We start from the raw sequence: 20107 nt of genomic DNA on the forward strand, positions 1-20107 counted from the left end.
AAAACCTTTTTGTTGCATTCTCGCTGCGGTTTTTATCACATTTTTTTTAAAGCATTTTTGTCGTGTTTTCTTTACTTTTTTTTGTCTAGTTTTTTTGTCCCATTTTTTGTCATTTCGCCTTTTTGACGCTTTTCGTTGCTTGTTTTCGTTGCTACTTTGACGCTTTGTCCAAGAAGCTTTTAGATTTAGGTAATGCCAAACTGGAGAAAATTCACTTAGTTAAATCCAGTATTACAATTCCAAAAATTCTTCACATGATAAAAGTTGTTTAGGTGTACACGTTTTCTTATGCCATTTTACATCCATTTTGTTTGCTATAGAAAATTGTTCTTTTCATAAGACAGAAGGTTTGTTTACCTGCTTTCTCGTTTTGACCATGATCTAAAAACAGGTAAACAAACTTTCTTCAGTAGATTCTTCAAAGAATCAAATGACTTTTACTGAGAAAGTCCATGTTCATTGTTTTCATAATGGCACATTCATGATCAGGAATCCAACAGACTGAGTTATAAGTGACCTTGATTTATATGATCACCTTTTACAAATAACTCACCAAACAAAAAAACCCGACAGTGCTCTTTTTCCAAATAATAACAATACCTTTTGATGCAACTACAACTGAACTCTGGGGTTGAATATGAGGACACAAGAACATGTCATTCACCTTTTGAAAGTAAAGAACCTCCAGAGTTCAGTCATAGGGCTTTACCTACAGGAGGCGGTACTAGCTCTTTGTTAGGACTTTGTATGGGACTTTTGAGATTTTGTGGAAGAAGGAAACAGTCCCCATAATTTCGTTTCCAAGCCGGTTGTTGCTAAAATAAATCATTTACAATTGTCAGTCAGTAAAACAGATATTTGATGTGAACATGTTTAACTCACATCGGGAGACACAGACCGGTCATGTTTATATTTCACAACTCTTACATGAAAATAAAAGCACTCACAAATCTCCAAAATGCCGCGTGCTATAAAAAGAGAAAGCAAACGTCATTGTGTTTGGTGAAGTAGGTTGTGCAGACTGACAAGGAAACGCTGGTTTACCTACTTCCTGTTTGTGAGGGGATGTCCAGCTCCCTCCACTGCTCATTCAAACAGCCCCTTGTGTTGCAAAAAAATATTGTTGTTGCAACATCAGCTAATGCAATATCCATATGCCAAGAAAATGAAGTATATCACCTTATATAGGCAGTATATTAATATCGTCCTGAGCTTTGTTTGGGAGCGGTTTGAGAAGCTTGTAAAGTGCAATACAAACAAGTTAGCAACTATTGTTATTAAATGAACGTTGGTTATGAGTTTAATAGTCGAGAAAGAATAGGTAACATTTTTAGGTACATTTTGGCCCAATTTACTGTTAATATTTCTTTACTTGTTGAACCCATTCACATAATACCAAAAGTAGCGTGAGCTCAGTGTCTCCTCTTTTTGCACAAACTATACTTGTTTCACTTTAAGTGATAGTCTGTAAGTTTAAATGTTTCACAAATTAATAGATTGTGTGTAACTGACCACCTGGACTTGCAATGTGATGTAACGTAAATGATGTTAAATAATTACTTTTTTCTCTCCCTTTGATGAGCAACTAATGAAGACACCGATAAGAGGCTCATCTTTGATGTTATGTTTTAATATTCATGAACCAGCCGTCAATGCCCTTGGGCACGACGTTTTTACGTTAAAGTTGTAATAAAAAAAAATAAATAAATAAAAATAAAAAAAGATCCCAGGTGCCATCGCTTCGACCAATGAGACGCGCTTTCCTGTGAACTGGCTCGGGCATCAGGTCCAATCCTTTCTCTCTCTTGCTCATTTTGCAAACTTGGAGTGGCTTTCAGGTCCAAACAGAAATGTTCCCCTCTCTGTCTCTCTCTATCTCGCTCCTCATTTTGCAATCTTACAGACTATCTCTTTGAATCATAAAAAGTGGTGGTGTAATTCAATACAGGTTTGATAGTTGTCAGGACATCCTTAGAGTTACTACAAACAACAACTCAGTGCCTATAAATACTGATAGGATTCAAAAGATGTTGATGTTTTTTGTCCCTTTGTCCCACATTTGCATATGACCCATCCCAACCTTCCTCCTGTGCCCCAGGGCGACCTGACAGGAGCCAACTCCCAGAGGACCCATCTCCAAACGATGAGTCTGGCTTGCTCAAGACTACCAAGAGAATTGACCCGCTGCTTATGCTTTAGGTTATGTGGATTTGTGCATATTCTGTTCAGATGAATGCGCCTCTCGCAGTGAAACGAGTCTTGTCCAAATGTTTGGAAAGACACACCAAGGCCTGTGAATGTTGTGAAAAATGATATTGCTATCGCCATAATGCATAACTGCTTTTTGCTTTTTTTTGTCATGTTGTTTTCTTGGAGCTCCTCTGCAGCCTCCTGTCCCTCGTGTGTCCCGCAGTGAGCCTCAGCCACACTGCAGCAGCTGGGAATGTGGCTGTGACAGCGCAGCGTGCCCATTCAGGCCGCACCAGCCGGGGGTTTCCACCGCGCACACGTGACTCTGGCTCGGCTTTGACAGCGCCTGCAGAGGGCTCACAGGCTCTTTCACAATGAGATGTGGTATTGTCTTCAATATTGCAATGTTTTTTACGAGACCACTTTTGAACGCTCCATTAATAACCTCACTGCGGAACATTCAATTTGCAATTTTTCAACCAAGATATTTGTTTTTCTTTTTGACTGTGAGGAATAATGTGCACATCTCAGTCATAGGCTGAGTCATAGGATATATATTTTTTCCCCCAGTCTAATCGGTCAAAAAATGTTGACGTTGCATTGGGCCCAGGAGTGCGCCATCGGGGAGGGTAGACGTCATTGCCAGTGTTCTTCTTGGTGGGACGCTGAGTGATTATTTATGTTACGCTATAGGTGTCCAGCGTGATCATCCAGCATGCCGCCTGTGACATCACAACTTGGTTGTTAGCTTTAGCATTAGCCACACATAGTACACCACATCTGTGGGTGCTTCATAATGAAAAATACAGCATGGAATTGGATGTCCAATTGCTTCATTCATGATATTAATACCTGGAATACCCTTAACAACAGGTTTTTGGGAATTTACTTGTAGCTTTTTACAGTACCAGTAGCCTATTGCGTTAGTTAGCATTGCGCTAACAATAATTATTGCGCAGTGCAGCTCCATTTACAATGAAAGTCGACCAAACAGCAAAGACGTGGCAGCTAAAAGTGTTTTATTACAAAAATAAAAGTCTGTCAGTTCTAAACATGATACTTTTGATCAAGTTCTTGACAATTTCAAAATAACGTATGGCTTTGAACTAAAAGTTGAACTTTCACTAAATAAATTTAATTATAAGCAAAATAAATATTAATACAATACCCATATATAAATCTGTTATGAAAAAATACATAGAATTTACAAAAGAAGTCAATTATACACATAGCACCACAATATAAAGCTCAACTCCAGAAAAGAAGCTTATTTTTATCAAGTCACTAAACTTTACATCGGCTAAATGTCATGAAAAGTGCAAGTTTTGTAATAGGAAACAATGAGGTATATGACATTTGATATATTGCATTGAGATTCCCCCCCCATTCCTTCAGAGGGGAATTCTAGTCTACTCTGTACAAACTACTCAAAGGCACCTGAAGGCCTCTGGAAACTGCTGACAATGGAACGCATTTCATAGCGCAGTAATCGCCAAATATAACTACTGTCACACTACTGTCTCAAATGGAACCTTCAAACCACTTGTTGTTCGCGCACTTACTTAAACAAACTGGTGCTAAAGCCCTTTCTGCTATTACTATAACTAATTATCCTCATATTTTTCTCTTAGCGACTTCCATTTCACCAGCAACTCCAACACCCTTTTCCCACTCGAATAACTACTGTACTATGGGCTGGAACAATATCATTTTGTGATATATCGGCGGCAACATTTCAACTTTTGGTCTGTCTCTGGCAAACGCAATTATCATTATCATATATTATTATAGTAAAAAGTTATCCATATGGTTAATTCAATCTTCAAAAAATATATATTTATATTTTAAGACTGTAAATAACACAATAAACATGTCTAAATTGGCTCTTTTTTTCTCAGATGAAGACATTGTGTTTGTCAGGGATTTAGTTTATAGCTTATGCTTTTCTTTTTCAATTCATTCAGGGTTAAGTATAGCAATAAATAAAAATGGTGAAATCGCAATACAAATAAAGGCCCCTACGCATCGTCATGTGTATTGCATTGCGACAAAAGCATATTGTCCCAGCCCAGGTTTAATGCAGTGGTTCTCAACTTGTGGGCCGGGAGCCAAAAGTGAGTTGCGGAACCATGATCAGTGTCCCGCGAGCTTTATCGAGAGAACATATCTTTCAATACTTCTCTTCAATAAAAGTATAGAAGCATCTGAATATTTAAAATTCACTGTTGTTTTGGTCATAATTTTATCTTCATAAGTTTATTTTAAGCTGCATTATGTAACTGCAAAAAAGTTAATTTTAGTCCGTATGGGTCTCTGTAACGCTCCGGGATCACTTGTTTTTAGGGTTTCTGGATGGAATGTATGTGTATGGTTCCATCAGCAGTAAAAACCTACCAGACCCTCTAAACAACTGATCCTAGAGTGTAATAGAGGCCGCCGTGATAGAAAATAAAGGCACAAACCCATACAGCCGCTGGGTCACTGAAAGGTCAAATAATATATACATTTTTTTCCCCCAATTCAACATTAATTTGTGGAGAAAAGGCTGTAGTTTACATGATGTATAAGAAACAGAACATTTTTTGAGACGTGGCTTGAGATCCTGGGATTATGGTGGGTCCTGCCGACATCCGAGTGAGAACCACTGCTTTTAAGTATATTCTAGAGCAACAATTGATAAAATCAACTTCAAAATGACTTCAAAATCTCTTCTTTAAAATTTCATTTGAATTTCTTATTTGACTCTACTGTAACCCACTGTAAGGCTTTGGGGACCCCAATATGGGTCCTGGCTCCAATGTTTGGGAATCGCTCTAATACACCTTGGGTTCCAGAAATGCAACTTGCCAAAGCGTTAAATGAGTCTTTGTTTCTCCATGTACATTGTTGCGGCTGAGTGTCGCCCATGTTGAACTGTGCAGTTGTGTAGTGCTGCTCCTCCTCTTGCTCTCAGGAAGTGTGTGTGTGGACAAAAGTCCAGATCATAGTTTGGCGCACTCCTCCCAGTGTTCAAAGTAGCGCGCCGCCTCCGTGTCGCTGAACCGAGCCTGACAGCGAGGGCAGTGCAGCTCAGACGGCTCCGTGATTCCGCTCCACGGCGGGCTCTGAGGCGCCGCTGCCCCGGGAGCCTGCTGCTGCTGCTGCTGTCTGTCCGAACCGTCTCTCACTAAATGTTCTGCGTCTTTGCTTCGCCTTGGAGCAATCCTGTGTCCGATGTGAACACGGCAAAGTGGAACTATGTCTCTGTCCCGGTTCTCCCGCGCTGCCCCCTGCTGTGGACGAGAGCAAGGACATGTCATTAGCTGCGTACAAATACAAAGTCATCATCTTTTCACACAGTTGGAGGCATCTGAAGATGCTTCCAGCTTTATGAGATCCATTAAGTGTATGTAGGAGAGCTACTGGTTGGAGATGTTTGATCTACTCTAAAACTATTGACATTGACCAACTTTGTTCCAACAAATGATCGTTATGATCTCCTATGAAAACACATCGGAGATCATCAGGTTTTGTATTTTACTCAAGTTAAATCCAAAATAAATGTAAAACAGAGAGGAATAGAAATATGTTTCTTCCTATCCACACCAAAAGTATGGGTCTGTATCTTCACACATAAAACACAAAAAACGTAGCCTTTAGCTTAAAAGTGAAAGTGCTTACCTGTTTGTGCAGCTGTTGTTTGAGCTGGCGGATCTGCTCCTTCATGTCCTGAATCTGTCCCTGTGCCCTCTCGCGGTCCGCTCGCTCTGACTTGAAATCCTCCGTGTAGATCAACACCTAAAGAGTAAAAATGTGCATATTAAAACAAAAAACATCACATTTTAACCTTTTTACTTTCTATCTCAAAATGTATTTCATTGTTTTGCCCCAGACTGATGAGGTTTTTACAGTGGAGTGGATTTGTGAAAAAAGACTGATCTTTTTCTTCCACTTTGTAATCCATATTTACACAGTGAACTCTGAACGAACGTAACAGTTGGAGCTTGTATGTTTACATAAGCATTTTTTGACTAGTAAGTAAAATAATCTGCATTATCGGACAGGCTTCATAGATAAACAAATAAAGGTGACACATTACACAAAATTGACTTGTGTGAGCGTTTTAACATTTCTGTAGTACTATATTATGTTCACGGATGTTAGAGTAGCTTGCCTCCACATTTTCAAACTCAATGAAAAATATTACTGGTACTGGTACCCGTACTGAGCTTTTCTACTCTCTAAATGAGTTTATTACAGCGCCATTGATTCGTTAGCTGTCCGTTAGCTCAAAATGTATTGTATTTATTCCTCATTCACATTGCTCTCTGCAGAGGGTGCTCTCGGCCAATTTGAAATCTTCCCCAACGCAGTTCTCTCTTATAAATGGTCTTTTCTATAGACAGACATTATTCTAAATCTATATCCAAAATAGGTGAAAAGGTTGTTTTTTTTAATGGCTTTTTGACATACCTGCTGCTCCAACATCTGCATCCTCTCTCGGTCTTTTCTCTTCTTGTTCTCCGCCTCCCTGCTCAGCCTCACGCATTCGCCGATTTTGTCCTCCAGAAGCCCGTTGAGGCGCGCTATCTCCTGGTGTAGCATGGTGGAGCTAACGGACCCCAGACCGGGCGGCACCGCGGCCTGTCCGGAGCTCTCCTTGAGCCGCAGGCACAGGCCCCGGATGTAGTCCTCTCGGCTGGAGTCGTACTTCTGCCATTGCGAGTTGAGACTTTGTACCTAGATGGAGAAACGAGGCGGCATTGAAAATAAATATCCGAGTTTATTTTTCTCACATCATGCAGCCTTTTCTACTATATTGTAATTTCAAGGCATGACGGAGGCTAGTCAGCTTTGTTGTAACTGACCATTGCGTGATAGCTTTAAGTGAAAGAACATCAACTTTTCCCAAGAGTTACCACAAGGCTGATTAACTTCCGCAACTCGTTTAATTAAATCAAAAGTAATTTTTTCAAAAAGTTTGTGGGGGAAAGACTAATGGGAATTTTAGACGCGGTACTACACCGGAGTGGATTCCGTGCTGGATGACACTGTTGAGCACCATAAAAGTGCCAGTAAATGCTAATACATTGATGACACAGGCTGTTCCAGTGTGGGAAATTCAGCAAGCTAATGTTGAGTCAATACAAATATAAGTACTGTGCACTCGTTCCTCTTTCTTGGTCGGTAAAGAGCTAATTCATTTTTGGACATGGTTTTATTTATTCACAGTAACTGAAAGTACACTGTGACTAGTTTACTGGCAATGTGGTGAATAAAAAATACCTAGAGTTATGTTTTGTTTACTCATGCATGCTTGAGTAACCTTAAGTTAACTACTTATAATCTACTAGGCATTGAATAAACCTATAAGGCTGAAGTGATGGTAAAAAAAAAACATTACTGTCCGAGTCATTTAAACTGACTCAGGCAGTGCTTTTGTCCTTTGTCAGCAGATATTCTTTACACTGAAAGAAATGTTCCCAGGAAAAGGCTCACGATACTGAAAATGGTTCTATGAGCCACCTTTGAGTCCAGACCCACAATTTGAAACCCACTGCTTTGATATGTGGGTAATAAAAACATGAATTGACAGGTAATGTATGTACAAAGGCCAGTGAGCAAAAAAGGTAAATGTAAAGAATAGTAACATTACTAAAAACAAAAACAACAAGCATTGTTCTCCACCGTGCTAGGCTTTATTTTCTTTTAAAGGAGCTGTGCAAAACATTGTACTGATTAGTATTTTGAATCTTTTAGCTGTGTGTTGGAACCAGCACATACTATGGTGACTACTTGTGTATGGCACAACAGTATTTTGTTTTTGTATTAATGTTTAGTAAAGAAGAATATTATGCTTACGTATGCCACGCGCTGCTTTAGCTGCTGGTTCTCCTGCTGAAGTTGCTGTATCACTTCACTTGCGTCTGTCTGTTAACACAAAGACAAAATATTATTACTTTTTTATCACAGGGAAAATGCATTATTAAACAGAGGACTGAAACACTGTATCATCAAAAATACTGAAATTGAAACCTTTTACTAAGAAACATTATTGATTATCACTATCGAGTTTCACCTTCCTTTTAAAACTGAAATCATTCTAAGTTAACTAAGCGTATTGTGTTTATTATGTTGCGCATCCCCAAAAAATCCACTTAAAATCCGCACCTCTTTCTCCTCTTTCTGCTGACTGCCCTCCTTGTCCTCTGCTTCGTCTCTCTTCTGGTCCTTCTCCAGTCGTGCCAGCAGCTCCTTGCACACCTTCACAGTGGCCCCCAGCTGGCCCCGGAGCTGGTCGGCCTCCTCTGCTAAGGACGTGCACAGGACGGCCCTGGTGGCCTCGGAGCGCTGCTTGTCCTGTAGGGCCAAGCGCAGCGTCTCGATCTGCTGGTCCTTCTCGTTCCCCGGCTCGGACCGCATCCTTCCCAACTCCTGCTCTTTGTCCTTGAGCTCTGCCGTGAGTTTGAGGATGTCCTGCGAAACACGGTGGTCATGCAAGTTAAAGGTGATGTTTAAGAACCACCAGAGTTCAGTCACTGAGCTTTAACGGCCACAGCTTGATTGGGGAAAAGGTTCTGGGATTTCAACTTTGCGCTGTAAGATGGACTGGCACATGATCTGAAGTTTTCATTCTCACAAAAGTCTATCTTGAAAGTCTCGAGCAGATATATTTGGGCTCATATCCAGTAGTTGATTGGACCAATCGTGGGGAAGTATTGGCGTGAGTGTGGGTTTTACACTTGCTGTCAACAAGAAGCATCTTTAATCAGTACTAACCTCTCTTCACAATTGAAACCAGGATCTTTCCAGAATGTTATTACTGTGGTTATTTCATTTGAACTCATTGAAATATCAAGCTGGCTTTTTCCAAATTATTGGGATTATGGAAGTAGGGGAGAGTCTGTCTGGATTCATTTCTAAAATAGTTTTTGCTGAGGTCAGGATCTGGGAACCAAGGAAGTGCCGGGATCATCCTGCTTTCTGATTGGATAATTGCCTTCAGAACCAAAATGAAACAAGTTTGACAACATGCAAATCTAAATGTGAGTCAGTAAACATTACAATTGTTATCAGGAGAAACAATATTCGATTTGAACATGTTTACTTCAAACAATATCTGGTGTTTATTAAATATTTACAAAGTATGTTACAGACACTACCTTTAAAGAATTAGTTAAACCTTTATCCTTTGACTCTATCTTTTGGTTTATCACTTTATTCTGGCACACAGCAAACACCTTGCACAGTGATTTAGTTTTTGTGGATTTTTCAGGCATGTATTGCTATTAGATTTGCAATTCATGTTTTACAATCAACATTCATGTTCATGTAATAAGATCCGCGAGTATTGTACATGCTGAATAATTGCAGTCTTTGCCATTTTCAATTGCTTTGCGATTAAATCTGCAGCCCGATCATATGCTCTTTCTGTCACAACCATTCTCACATGTGGGGGGGCCACGAGTGCACCATTAGTTTAGTTTAATATGTTGTTTACTGTAAAAAGTGTAAATCTATATCAAAATTAGAGCTGTATGAAATGTTGAAGAATAAGTGCAGCATAACAGCGCTGTAACTGGAGAAGTACATGTAATTACCACATACAGCATAGTGCCATTGCTAACAAAAATGTATAATAATATTTCCATCATCCTTTCTGAGCACAACCAGAAAGACCAGGTAAAACTTGGGCATTATTATTTCTAAATCAGGAACACAAAGAGGATAAAACATAAATAAAACAGTCTCTAAATTACACAATGACTACAAATGCACCACCATGAGTACCAGACAAAGTAGCCCAACACGTTTTTTTCTGAATTGAAAATCGCATTGCAGTCTCTTGAGTCAATTTCATTTGAAGTAGCCTCCTGATCATTATTTCAGCACACAAAAAATAAAATAATAGACAGCAGCAGCCCCGTTCGATTTCCCTCCGCTACGCCCCTGCGCCCTGTCAATATAAAATGACTTTTACGCACTTTCTACGCACGAACTCTCCCCCTTTCACAATCAACCAAAACGTCCAGCAAATAATTCCCATTTTTTGTTTTTTTTGTTTTGTTTTTACCTCCTCTTGCCGAGTCGCCTTCACCTCCAGCTCGCTCCTCTTCTGTTTATGTTTACAAATCTCCTTGCACAGGCTCTCCAGCAGCGACATGGACGGCCCCAAGACCACCGGCTCATTGTCCCCCACCGTCATGTATATCCTCTCGTAGCGGGCCAGCCTCGCCTTCAGGTCGGCTATGATGTTATCCTTCGCGCACAGCTGTTTTCCGAGCAGCTCCATCTCCTGCCGCGCCTCGTGGTACAAGGTGTTGAGCGTGTCGTAGCTCCGCAGTTTACTTTTCAACACCTCGCTGTCCGCGCTCGTGCTCGCCGCGTCCATGGTTAAACGCAAAACATTCAATATAACGCGGCGGAAACGCGGTGTTTTTCACCCCCTTTATCAGCCCCTGCATTTGACGCCTGTGCTTCTAAGTCTTGTGACCGAGGAGGAGGTTTGTATGTGCAGTCACACTCGAATAATATCCCCCTGAAGAGTGCAGGGGGATTTCCTAGGGAACTTCCCCGCGGACTTTTTTCAGCTTCGTCAAACTGCTTTCAAACACTCACAGACAGACACCATTTTGAGCTAAAACGTTCTAAGCCTCTTCTTTTTTTTTTTTGGGTGCGCACACACACACGTAGTCATTTAAAGTTTGTTGGCATAAGCGCCTTATAAGCAGTAATTTTGAAACGATCGGCTATTACTCTGTGCCAACTCATAGTGAAACCCGGTGCTGCTTTCAAGGGCGCCGTAAAAGCCACACACACACAGGCGCGCGCCTCAGTATTTGCATCACAGCATGGTTTTTATATTCGATAGCATATTGCAAGAATTGACATAGGCTTCTTCTGACTTCTGCACTGTTGTAGCCCATGTGCTGCCCGTTCGAGTTTTATTATTTTTTCTTTATAATTGTGGAATCTTCAGCGTGTTGGAAACGATCTTTGTGTGCACTGTGCACAAGCGGTTTTTTATCCCCCCCCCCAGCTTTGTTGTTTATATCAGTGGTTCTCAACCTGGGGGTCGCGAGACAAATTGAGGGGGTCACCAGATCATGTAGATAAAATATACATATTTTTATGAGCATGTAATCTAATATTTTATTGTAGCATGTGTGTGCTATTTTACCAGAGTGCCATTGTTTTTATGTAATTTGATGGATTTTACTCTAGCCATTTGTTTTTTTTCTTTGTTTTTCAAGAATTATGTAGACCAGGGGTAGGCAAGTTTGTGTCATGGAGGGCCGATATTCTTCAATGCCAAAACACCAAGGGCCGAAACTCACTATTGTAGCCCAAAGTAAAGCACCTTTTTTTTCTACAAATATGAGTTTTGCACAGAATATATGACCTAATCAGGTGTTTTACTGGGAAATGTGAAAATATTGACAGTATTTTCCACATTTTAGAGTCCTTTTCACATATTTGGTCTCTGATTTATGAATAAATGTTTCTTCAAAATTCTCTTGGGGGCCAAAGGTTTTATGCTGGAGGGCCGAATTTGGCCCCCGGGCCTGACGTCGCCTACCCCTGATGTAGAGTAATGTGCCTATTTCTCATGGTGTGACCAGGGCGGGGGGTCACGAACCCCTTTAACTGTTATAATGGGGGTCGCGGCTCCAAAGGGTTGAGAACCACTGGTTTATATGCCAGCGTTCTTGAAAGCTGCAAAATGCGTTTGCAAACTCAGGGCTGTGAAGAATGTTGAAATGCACCACTGCAGAAAGCTGTTAGCTGCTTTTAATTTACTTTCTACTTTATGTTATTATATTTATCTTTTGATTTTTGTTGTTGTTGTTGTTCTCTTCTCCCCTTATGTATGATTTCATGTCGTTACCCAGTACCCCCTGGTTATCTTAGTTGTCGCACACTCTATGTATACCTTAAAGAAAAAAAGAAAAAAAGAGAATGTTGAAATGCGGTCAGAAAGTTACCAAAATTAACAGCTTAAAATGTGCGCCCTTTAGCCTTTATAAAGTTCCAGCCACTAAATTTTCATTATACAGCATTATCTTTATTAATTTTTAAGGGATATGCCTACTGTAGTTGTTAATAATAATAAAAATACATTTATAATATTAGGTATGGCCACCACACTGTGTTTAAAATAATCAGAAACAATACATTTTGTAGTTTTTTTGGGGGCCAGGCTACATGTATTCACCTAAAATGCACCTATCATGTGTATATTATGAAGTCATCAACATACAAGTTTTCATTTTCAGTATTCCCATACATAATGTGGTAATTTTCCTTTCAATAATTGGCCAGGCGTTCAAACTTCCCCTCCCTTCTGCTGCATTTGCATTGTCACGATGAATTCCCCGCTGCACACTGCGCTCTGATCCTGGCGGTGTGGACTTTTCCTGTTCCTGTGAAGGCAGCACATGATGTCACTCAGCCAAACCATGGATTGCACATTATGGACACGCCACAGTTGTGACCAATGCCTGAATGTACTATTGTGCACTTTGACTTGTGCAAGTGTCTGACGGGCCGATGTATAAAGCCCCTAAGTCACCCTTTGTGGGACATTTCTGCTTTCTGAAATGTGGGGAAACGTTGGGACTTGTGACGTCATACCGTCCTATAGACTAAGGCCTGACGGTAAAAAGTGCTGATGCGAGTTCTGTGGTAGAATTTGCATTTTGATTGTCACGTTGTCAATGTTTTATGGTTAATGCCTCTTTAATTACAGGCTCCATTCAGATGAAACAGAAACTGATTGTTCAGGTTATTGAGCTTAGCCTTTTTCCCCTTGTGGTGGAATGAAAGTAGTTTATGTTTTCACTCTTGATATTGTAAAAGCAGATCTTTTTGCACTGCACATCTAATTCTAGATCTTTTTTTTTATTGTTCATGAACCAGCAAGCTAGTTGTTGTTAGCAGAGCAGACAGTAAAGTTCCAGTTCACTCCCTCAAAATTGTGAAAGGTGCTAATAAACTCAACCCTGTGAAGAAGTGGGAAGTTAGAAATGTGGCTAAAGCATTTTTTAAGAATGAGTTTGGACTTTACTTACTCCCTCTTTAGCTTTTTGTAAATACAAACATGTACAGGGACATTTAATATCTTATTAGCAAGCTTCTGGCCCAACAAATGATCAAAACAAACCAAAAAACATCAGTGAATTTTCTGTTTTGGATACCTCTTTGAAAACATATATAAATATATCTTTAGGTTCTAAAATACAAACATCATCAAGGTATGCTAATGCTTTTAATTTGGATTTTGTGTGTGGATTTCAGGTTGAAGTTCAGTGATATCGCCTGACGCTGGACAGTCCCGTGTGAGCCATGACAGATGAAAGAAAAACAAAAAAGTCCCGGGAACGTTTGGGCCTGAGTCATGATACTGTCAACCATGTCACATGACCGAGCCGGGAACAGGTGAGTCACACAGGTATGCAGCGCAGCCGACTCAGGACTACGCTGCTGCCAAATTTAGGGTCAATATTCCGGTCAAACGAGTCAATGCTTTTAATGTTCTACACACAAAGAGTCTTGGAATCTTGTCTGCCCAATTTCCCAATGGGCGCCAAAAACCAATCCGAGAAGCATATGGTATGTAAACAAACATGGTGAGAACATGGTAAGAAATGTTGTGTATGGGGAAAAAAAATCACAGTGACTGAAAAATAATACTTATTTGAAAGCAGTACACAGTAAACAATGTAAATACATATTAGTAAATCAGATTATTTGCTTAATATCATATGTACTACTAATGTGTTTTTACTGTGGGGGTCCCGGATAGTTTGCGTGATCATTTTGGAGGTCCTGGCCTGAAAAGAGTATTTTGAATTCACAGAGTTTTGTGGAAAAAAAGACACTGCTATCCATAGACTGCAAAAACATAAAGATCTGTGGGATTCCAGGTGAATTCCTTAATAATAAACCCATGATTTAAAAATGTAACATACTGCTTTATTTAGAAGCTGATGAGAAGGGGATGAATTTGCAAAGAGTTATTTATCGCGCCCCTTCCCACCAAGTATGCTTGAACATCACCTGATTTGTATGTTTTTTTTTGTGCTATTTTTTAGACCTTATAGTCAGTGTGATTTACCAGTGAGCAGCTCTTTTCTCTACGTTTTTAGCTAATGGACAATGTTTTCTTGTATCCCCTAAAATAGTGGATTTCTACGGTAACATTATCCATTATGATATATTATCTTCCCAACCTCTGTCATGGACTCTTTATTCAAACCACAAACCCAAAAGTAGTACTTTTGCTCCGTTAGCAAGCAAGATGTTATTACTAATATAAGCTAGTAGGGAAATGTGCCTGTAATATTTGGAAAATGCTTAGAATTTGAGCACCACATACAGCTCCCTCTGTCACAATTTAAAAATGTGGAACAGCGCTTTTATGGTTCTATATGTTGAAGGGGTCTGTTTTTACTTTTTACTCTGTTGGCATAAACGGTAGTCTATATAGAAATACTAATTCATCCGATGGTTCTAAAAATGTGTGCACTTCTTTTGGCTCATTTGAGTGTATTTCTCTCTTAAGACCCTCCCCTTACCGTACGATGACTTCTGTTACAGTACAATCATGAAATTACCACTGGGCAGAACTCAAACATTTTACTGTAATGTTATACACTTTAAGGAAAGTCTATATCAGATTTTTTCACAAAGCCACTTTACGCTTGATTCGGTTTCAATTTCATAATGAGGTTTCACGCTGATCTAGTTTTACAGCGCTCTGGCCTGGTTCTCAGAGACTTTTTTGAACCAGGCTTTCCCACAGTGAGCAGGGCCAGATAAAGGAAGGCTGGTTTATGCCTCAAATGCACCGCGAAAAAAAAAAAGTCTAGTGCAGATTCTGACAAAGAACATACAAACCACGAAGGGCCATTGGTAGAAAAATGTAGTTTTATTTGTGCTGAAAAGGCTGACTGTCAGCATTTGAAACCCCCCCCCCCACACACACACACACACCATTTTCTTATAAGTGCTTTTGAACTTCCCCTGCGCTATAACAGGTGCTACATCATATTATTAAAAAGAATAATGTTAATAATTTAGATTTTTGCAAACATTTCCACTAGGCAGCGCCATTTAGCAACAAATATGGGCTTGTTTTGGATTTGTAAGCCAGGATCACCTTTTTATAATGACACTGTTTTTAATTCACCAAATAAAGTGAAATCTACATATGTGAGAAAAAATAAATATAGCGGTAGATATTATAACAATTGTATTGTCCCATATTTGTTTCATATTGTTAGCTACTAAAAAGACAATTTCAATGTGCTAAAATACTTTCACAAGTAATGTGAAACTATAATTAATTTGGGTTTCATCAGTGCTTCCCAAAGTGGGGTCCGGGGTCCTCTGGGGACCTCAGAGGCACTACAGGGGACCGCCCAAAGCCACAAAGTAAATGCTGATTTTGAAAACTTGCCACTTTTGCCTGTAGTCTTTGCTATTTGTCTTATTTTGAATTTTAGGCTCTAAAACACAGGACAAATGATTGTAGAAAGAGTGAATTGTCATGTTTGGGGGGTCCTTGTGGGATCACCCTGGACTTTGGGAGGGCCTGGTGTAGATCATATAAAGATATGAGAAATGTCTCACACAGTAGATATTTTTTATTAACTTTATACAAGATAAATCAATAAAATATTATTTACACAGTAAATACTTATCATTACACACATTTATGATTATTTGTGTTTCATTTAAACATCACTATATCACCCACCAAGGTGTCCACTATAACAGCATCAATCACTGAAATCAACTGTAACACTGGCGTAAGAGAGTAGTAGAAAAATATCCTTGTAGAAAAGTGTGCCGTGGCTCAAGTACAAAAGTCTTACTAAGAAAATAGGTATTTAAGCGCAGAAAGAGAATATAGCCAGCTATCTCTCACGTTTGGAGAAAATGGTAACAAAATATTTCTAAAAAACAAATCATTCGTCTTTGACACACAAAACTCAAACTTCACTCACATATAAGTATAAAGAGTTCCCTCCGGGAGACTGTAATGGGTCACTGACTGATCACCATCATGACCTCATGTTACATAAGTAGGTATTAGACAGAAGCAGGGGGAGCTCGACTGAAAGAGACATTTCAAACCCCGTGATTTCAATGTGATGGTTGTGAGTTATTAAGATATAACTGATAACTACCACTAACCACACATTACTCACATTATAACAAGGCTGGGATATTACAGAGTGAGACTGATGTCACTGATCCTGGTACAGTGGTGACTGTCCACGTTAGCTCACTTTTTCTGCAGTGTTAACTTTTTTTTTTAATAATAGATCATCTTTGCATGAACCATGTCGTAAAGCAGTGCCCACATAATTGGTTGGCAACACTTCGTTAGAAAGTTGATAAGTGATTGTTTTTCCTCCTGTAACAACAAACATGGTCACACTCCACTTTACAGCACAGTCATGGTAATAGGATGGAAATAGCATAGTCACAGGAGATAATGTGGATAATACATTTGTCCTGGTGATGTCATCTGTAAACTGGGGTCAGCTTTATTACCATGAATTGTCTTTATTCAGTTCTGTTATGTGTTGTAGTGTCAGCAGGAATTTTGTGTGTTCCTTTTTGTCTGCATGTTGTAAAGCCTTGGAAGGCCTGAGTTCAGACCCCAGGAAGAATAGGGGCCGATCTAAAATGATATCGAACAACACTTTCAGGTACCATCCTATGACCATGTGATCACTGTGCAGTAAAGTCCAGAGCGACCCTCTCTCCTGACCCCGAAGCGACGCTAGCTCAAAGTCCTTCAGCACTGCAGTTTGCGTATGCTGCGCGAGATCCTCTTGAACTCGCGCTGCCCCTTCTGCCAGCGCTTGAGCGAGGTGATGACCAGGTGCCCGTCCATCTTCTGGCCCATGACCAGGTAGGCGGCGTTGATGTCGTTCATCTCCTCGCAGATGCACTGCAGGCCGTCCCGCAGCCACAGCACGGTCTTGCGCAGGTCGCGCTCCGTCACGCCGTTCATTTTGTAGATGGTCCGGCTCTTGGTCTCGGGGACGATCTTGGTGTCGCCGTTGACGTACGAGATCTCCTTGACTTTGATCTTCAGAGCTGTGGGTTTGACAGAGGAGGTTTATCACGTGCTCATAAGCGGTACATTACAAGTATAGGGTTTGGACAAATTGAAACATTAATGCATTTTTTTTACATTTTACAATTTGAAATTATGTTTCAGGGAGAATCAAATAGTGGCAATGAAATACATGCTCTAGAGCTGGTGAGGACATTGACTGGGGCTCCACCTGCTGGAAGCTGTAGGAATAACTTATTAGGCAACTAACTTCCAGTTTTGATTTACGGCGTGGTTTACAGGTTCAGCGCAGCCTGACAAACACACTTAGAACTGATATAACGTTATGAATTATGGGCTTTAAAAATGCCGGAGACAGTTTTGGGTTTTAACAATGACACAATTGTATCCAGGAAGTACAGAATGAAATGCTGTCACTGTAGAAGAACAAAACTAAACAGGATTACCTGAGGATTACTCAAAACTGCTTGAATGTAGTGAAATACTACTCCAGGTCTCTCTTTGACGAGGGAACAACGTTAAAACATGGTTTAAAGCACAAAAAAGTAGATTTTGCACTTGTTTACTGCATAATATGTTTGCTTCAAATTAATAACTTTTAGAAACTTAGCTTTCTTATTAAATTCATTCAGGTTAAAATACTGCAATTCTTTATAATGACAAATCATAATACTAATAAAATAAAAGCGTATCGTCCCAGCCCTAGTAAGTCCATCCCTGAAGGCGCATAAAAAAAACTCTTTGGGACAGGAGTTTTCAAGAGGTGCCTTCTGGACTTGGTACACCACAGATTTGTATCAGGATGGGAGACCAGCTTGCGTGAGTGCTATGTGAGTAAGAGGGTGGCAGCTGTGGTTACATACTGCACATAGTTTAACACCATAGTATGCAATAATTGAATAATGCACAAAATTGTAAAGCGATTTGAGCCACTGGCAAAGCCTTCTCAAAGGTCAGTTCATACTTCATAAGACGTTTAGTCTCATTGGGATTCAAGGCAAAAAATAAGGCTTGTCTTTCAAAAATGATGTAATTTTTGTCCTGTAGTTCTGGGATTGAAACGAAACGCTTTATGTCTTTTAAAATATGAATAGGCCTTGCATTATTGACTGTCTTCAATTCTACACAAATAAGTTCTGATAACTCCTTCTGAAAACCTTGGATAAGATTTTACATGCACATTTTTCAGTAGTTATAGGGTTGCATGAAAAAATGTATTTTTTTAATCTTTTCTTTTCATGAATTCTTTTCATGATAAATTGGGTTAGATATAGAAGCGACCTAATTCGACACACACAGACACAGAGGCTCCGCTTGATGCTTGACTTACCGAAGTCGTTCTTGCACAGATTGTCCACAATCTCATTGTCATTTTCATCGGTTTCTTTGCAGGCGTCGCACACTCTGGGAACTACGGAGGAACCACACAGGATTAATAAAGTCTGCAATATCAGTTATCAACAATATGGTGAGTTTTGTATCAACACTTTTAACATATTTGAAGAGACATGCTTGAAAAGATTTTCTCCCCCAAGCACATGTTCTTGACTGATGGGCAGTAAAGACAAAAGCTTTTTCTTGGATGACTAAATAATACTGCCACTCACTGTGCACTGATGGCCTCAAAATTACCAATACCTATTTGAAAGACTTCACAGAATATAATATGAACATTCCAACATAATGGAGGTGTCAAATGGCATGTTCTGTCAAAGTATGAGGCCACATCTTTCTGCAAACTTTCATAGTCAGTTTTAATGTGGACCAAAAATGACTCTATTTATATAAAGTAAAATAGAAGTAAAATAAAGAAATCTTCTTGAGCTCACCTTCTTTCGTGGCTGGCACAAACGTCTCCAGACTCGCCGGGGGGATGCACAGGTCGTTGTCCAGGGGGAAGCGCTCGCACTCCAGCATCTTGGGCCAGGGGAAGCCGAACGCCGACATGACGGGCGCGCAGCCGTTCCGCACGCTCTCGCACAGCGACCTGCACGGCTGGATGGGCTCGTCCAGGTCGTCCAGGCACACGGGCGCGAACAGGGAGCAGAGGAACTTGCGCGTGTCCGGGTGGCACTGCTTCTGCACCAGGGGGATCCAGGAGGACGCCTGCTGCAGCACCTCGTTCATGGTCTCGTGGCCCAGCAGGTTGGGGAGGCGCATCTCCGTGTACTCGATGTCGTGGCACAGCAGCAGGTTGGCGGGGATGGGCTTGCAGTGGTTCTTCTTGTAGAACAGATCGTGCTGCCCGAAGCTGTACAAGCCGTGGATTGCCAGCGCGTAAGGCAAGGTGAGGGAGAGCAGCAGAGCCAAAGAAATGGGGATCTCCATGTTTGAGCGCTCTGGTCTGACTGAAGGGGCTGCTGACTGCTGCCACAGGTTTTCTACAGCACACGTCTGGGAGGAGTTGGGAGGCTGGAGACGCAGAGGATCAAGTGACTGCGGACAAATGGAACCCCCCCCCCCCATACACACACCCACACTGCACCCCATGAATCCTGCTGCTGACATGGGCTTTACGCACTACAGCCATGGACTAAATTTAGCTTTTCTGAAGTTTTCAACACCTGGCATTTTTATTTTTTATCTCACTTTGATGCAGAGATGGGCAGCACTTACAGTCACTTGAAAGATCTGTCTCCTACTTTTTACTTTTGTTGAGCGGTATTCTGTAATCTCAATATTCTTACTTGAGTAAAACATTTGGCTACTTTGAAAAAAGAAAATGGCTTGTGGTCCTTGCACCATGTCTTTAGAATGATTTTTTTCAGGGTTTGTCTGTCAGGCAAATCAGATTTGTACATTCAACTGTTACGCAGTACTTGACTAGTGTTTTCCAACTTA

General features: G+C 40.4%; 2 protein-coding genes across 2 annotated transcripts; both read right to left on the bottom strand.

Moving 5' to 3' along the window:
- Positions 1-5085: 5085 nt before the first annotated feature.
- On the bottom strand, positions 5086-10737 carry tnip2 (TNFAIP3 interacting protein 2). Its single transcript, XM_079554238.1, has 6 exons — positions 10244-10737; positions 8341-8646; positions 8032-8100; positions 6643-6909; positions 5851-5967; positions 5086-5462 (listed from the first exon to the last, which is right to left on the bottom strand). Exons 1-6 carry the CDS (start codon positions 10559-10561, stop codon positions 5172-5174), a joined length of 1368 nt encoding a protein of 455 aa, XP_079410364.1. The 5' UTR covers positions 10562-10737; the 3' UTR covers positions 5086-5171.
- A 6193-nt stretch (positions 10738-16930) lies between these two features.
- On the bottom strand, positions 16931-19886 carry sfrp2 (secreted frizzled-related protein 2). The gene is made up of 3 exons (XM_079552766.1): positions 19096-19886; positions 18597-18677; positions 16931-17286 (listed from the first exon to the last, which is right to left on the bottom strand). Exons 1-3 carry the CDS (start codon positions 19772-19774, stop codon positions 16982-16984), a joined length of 1065 nt encoding a protein of 354 aa, XP_079408892.1. The 5' UTR covers positions 19775-19886; the 3' UTR covers positions 16931-16981.
- Positions 19887-20107: the final 221 nt, after the last annotated feature.

The sequence above is a fragment of the Gobius niger genome, assembly GCF_951799975.1.
Source record: "Gobius niger genome assembly, chromosome: 3".
In the NCBI taxonomy this organism is placed as follows: domain Eukaryota; kingdom Metazoa; phylum Chordata; class Actinopteri; order Gobiiformes; family Gobiidae; genus Gobius; species Gobius niger.

Excerpts from the sequence above, each read along its gene's own strand:
- tnip2 (XM_079554238.1), bottom strand. The coding sequence starts at position 10,561 with ATGGACGCGGCGAGCACGAGCGCGGACAGCGAGGTGTTGAAAAGTAAA. Across the intron at positions 8,101-8,340 it reads AGCAGAAAGAGGAGAAAGAG|ACAGACGCAAGTGAAGTGAT; the intron begins GTGCGGATTTTA and ends TTGTGTTAACAG. Across the intron at positions 5,968-6,642 it reads TGCAGATGTTGGAGCAGCAG|GTGTTGATCTACACGGAGGA; the intron begins GTATGTCAAAAA and ends TTTACTCTTTAG.
- sfrp2 (XM_079552766.1), bottom strand. The coding sequence starts at position 19,774 with ATGTCAGCAGCAGGATTCATGGGGTGCAGTGTGGGTGTGTGTATGGGG. Across the intron at positions 18,678-19,095 it reads TGTGCCAGCCACGAAAGAAG|TTCCCAGAGTGTGCGACGCC; the intron begins GTGAGCTCAAGA and ends GTTCCTCCGTAG. Across the intron at positions 17,287-18,596 it reads TCTGTGCAAGAACGACTTCG|CTCTGAAGATCAAAGTCAAG; the intron begins GTAAGTCAAGCA and ends TCAAACCCACAG.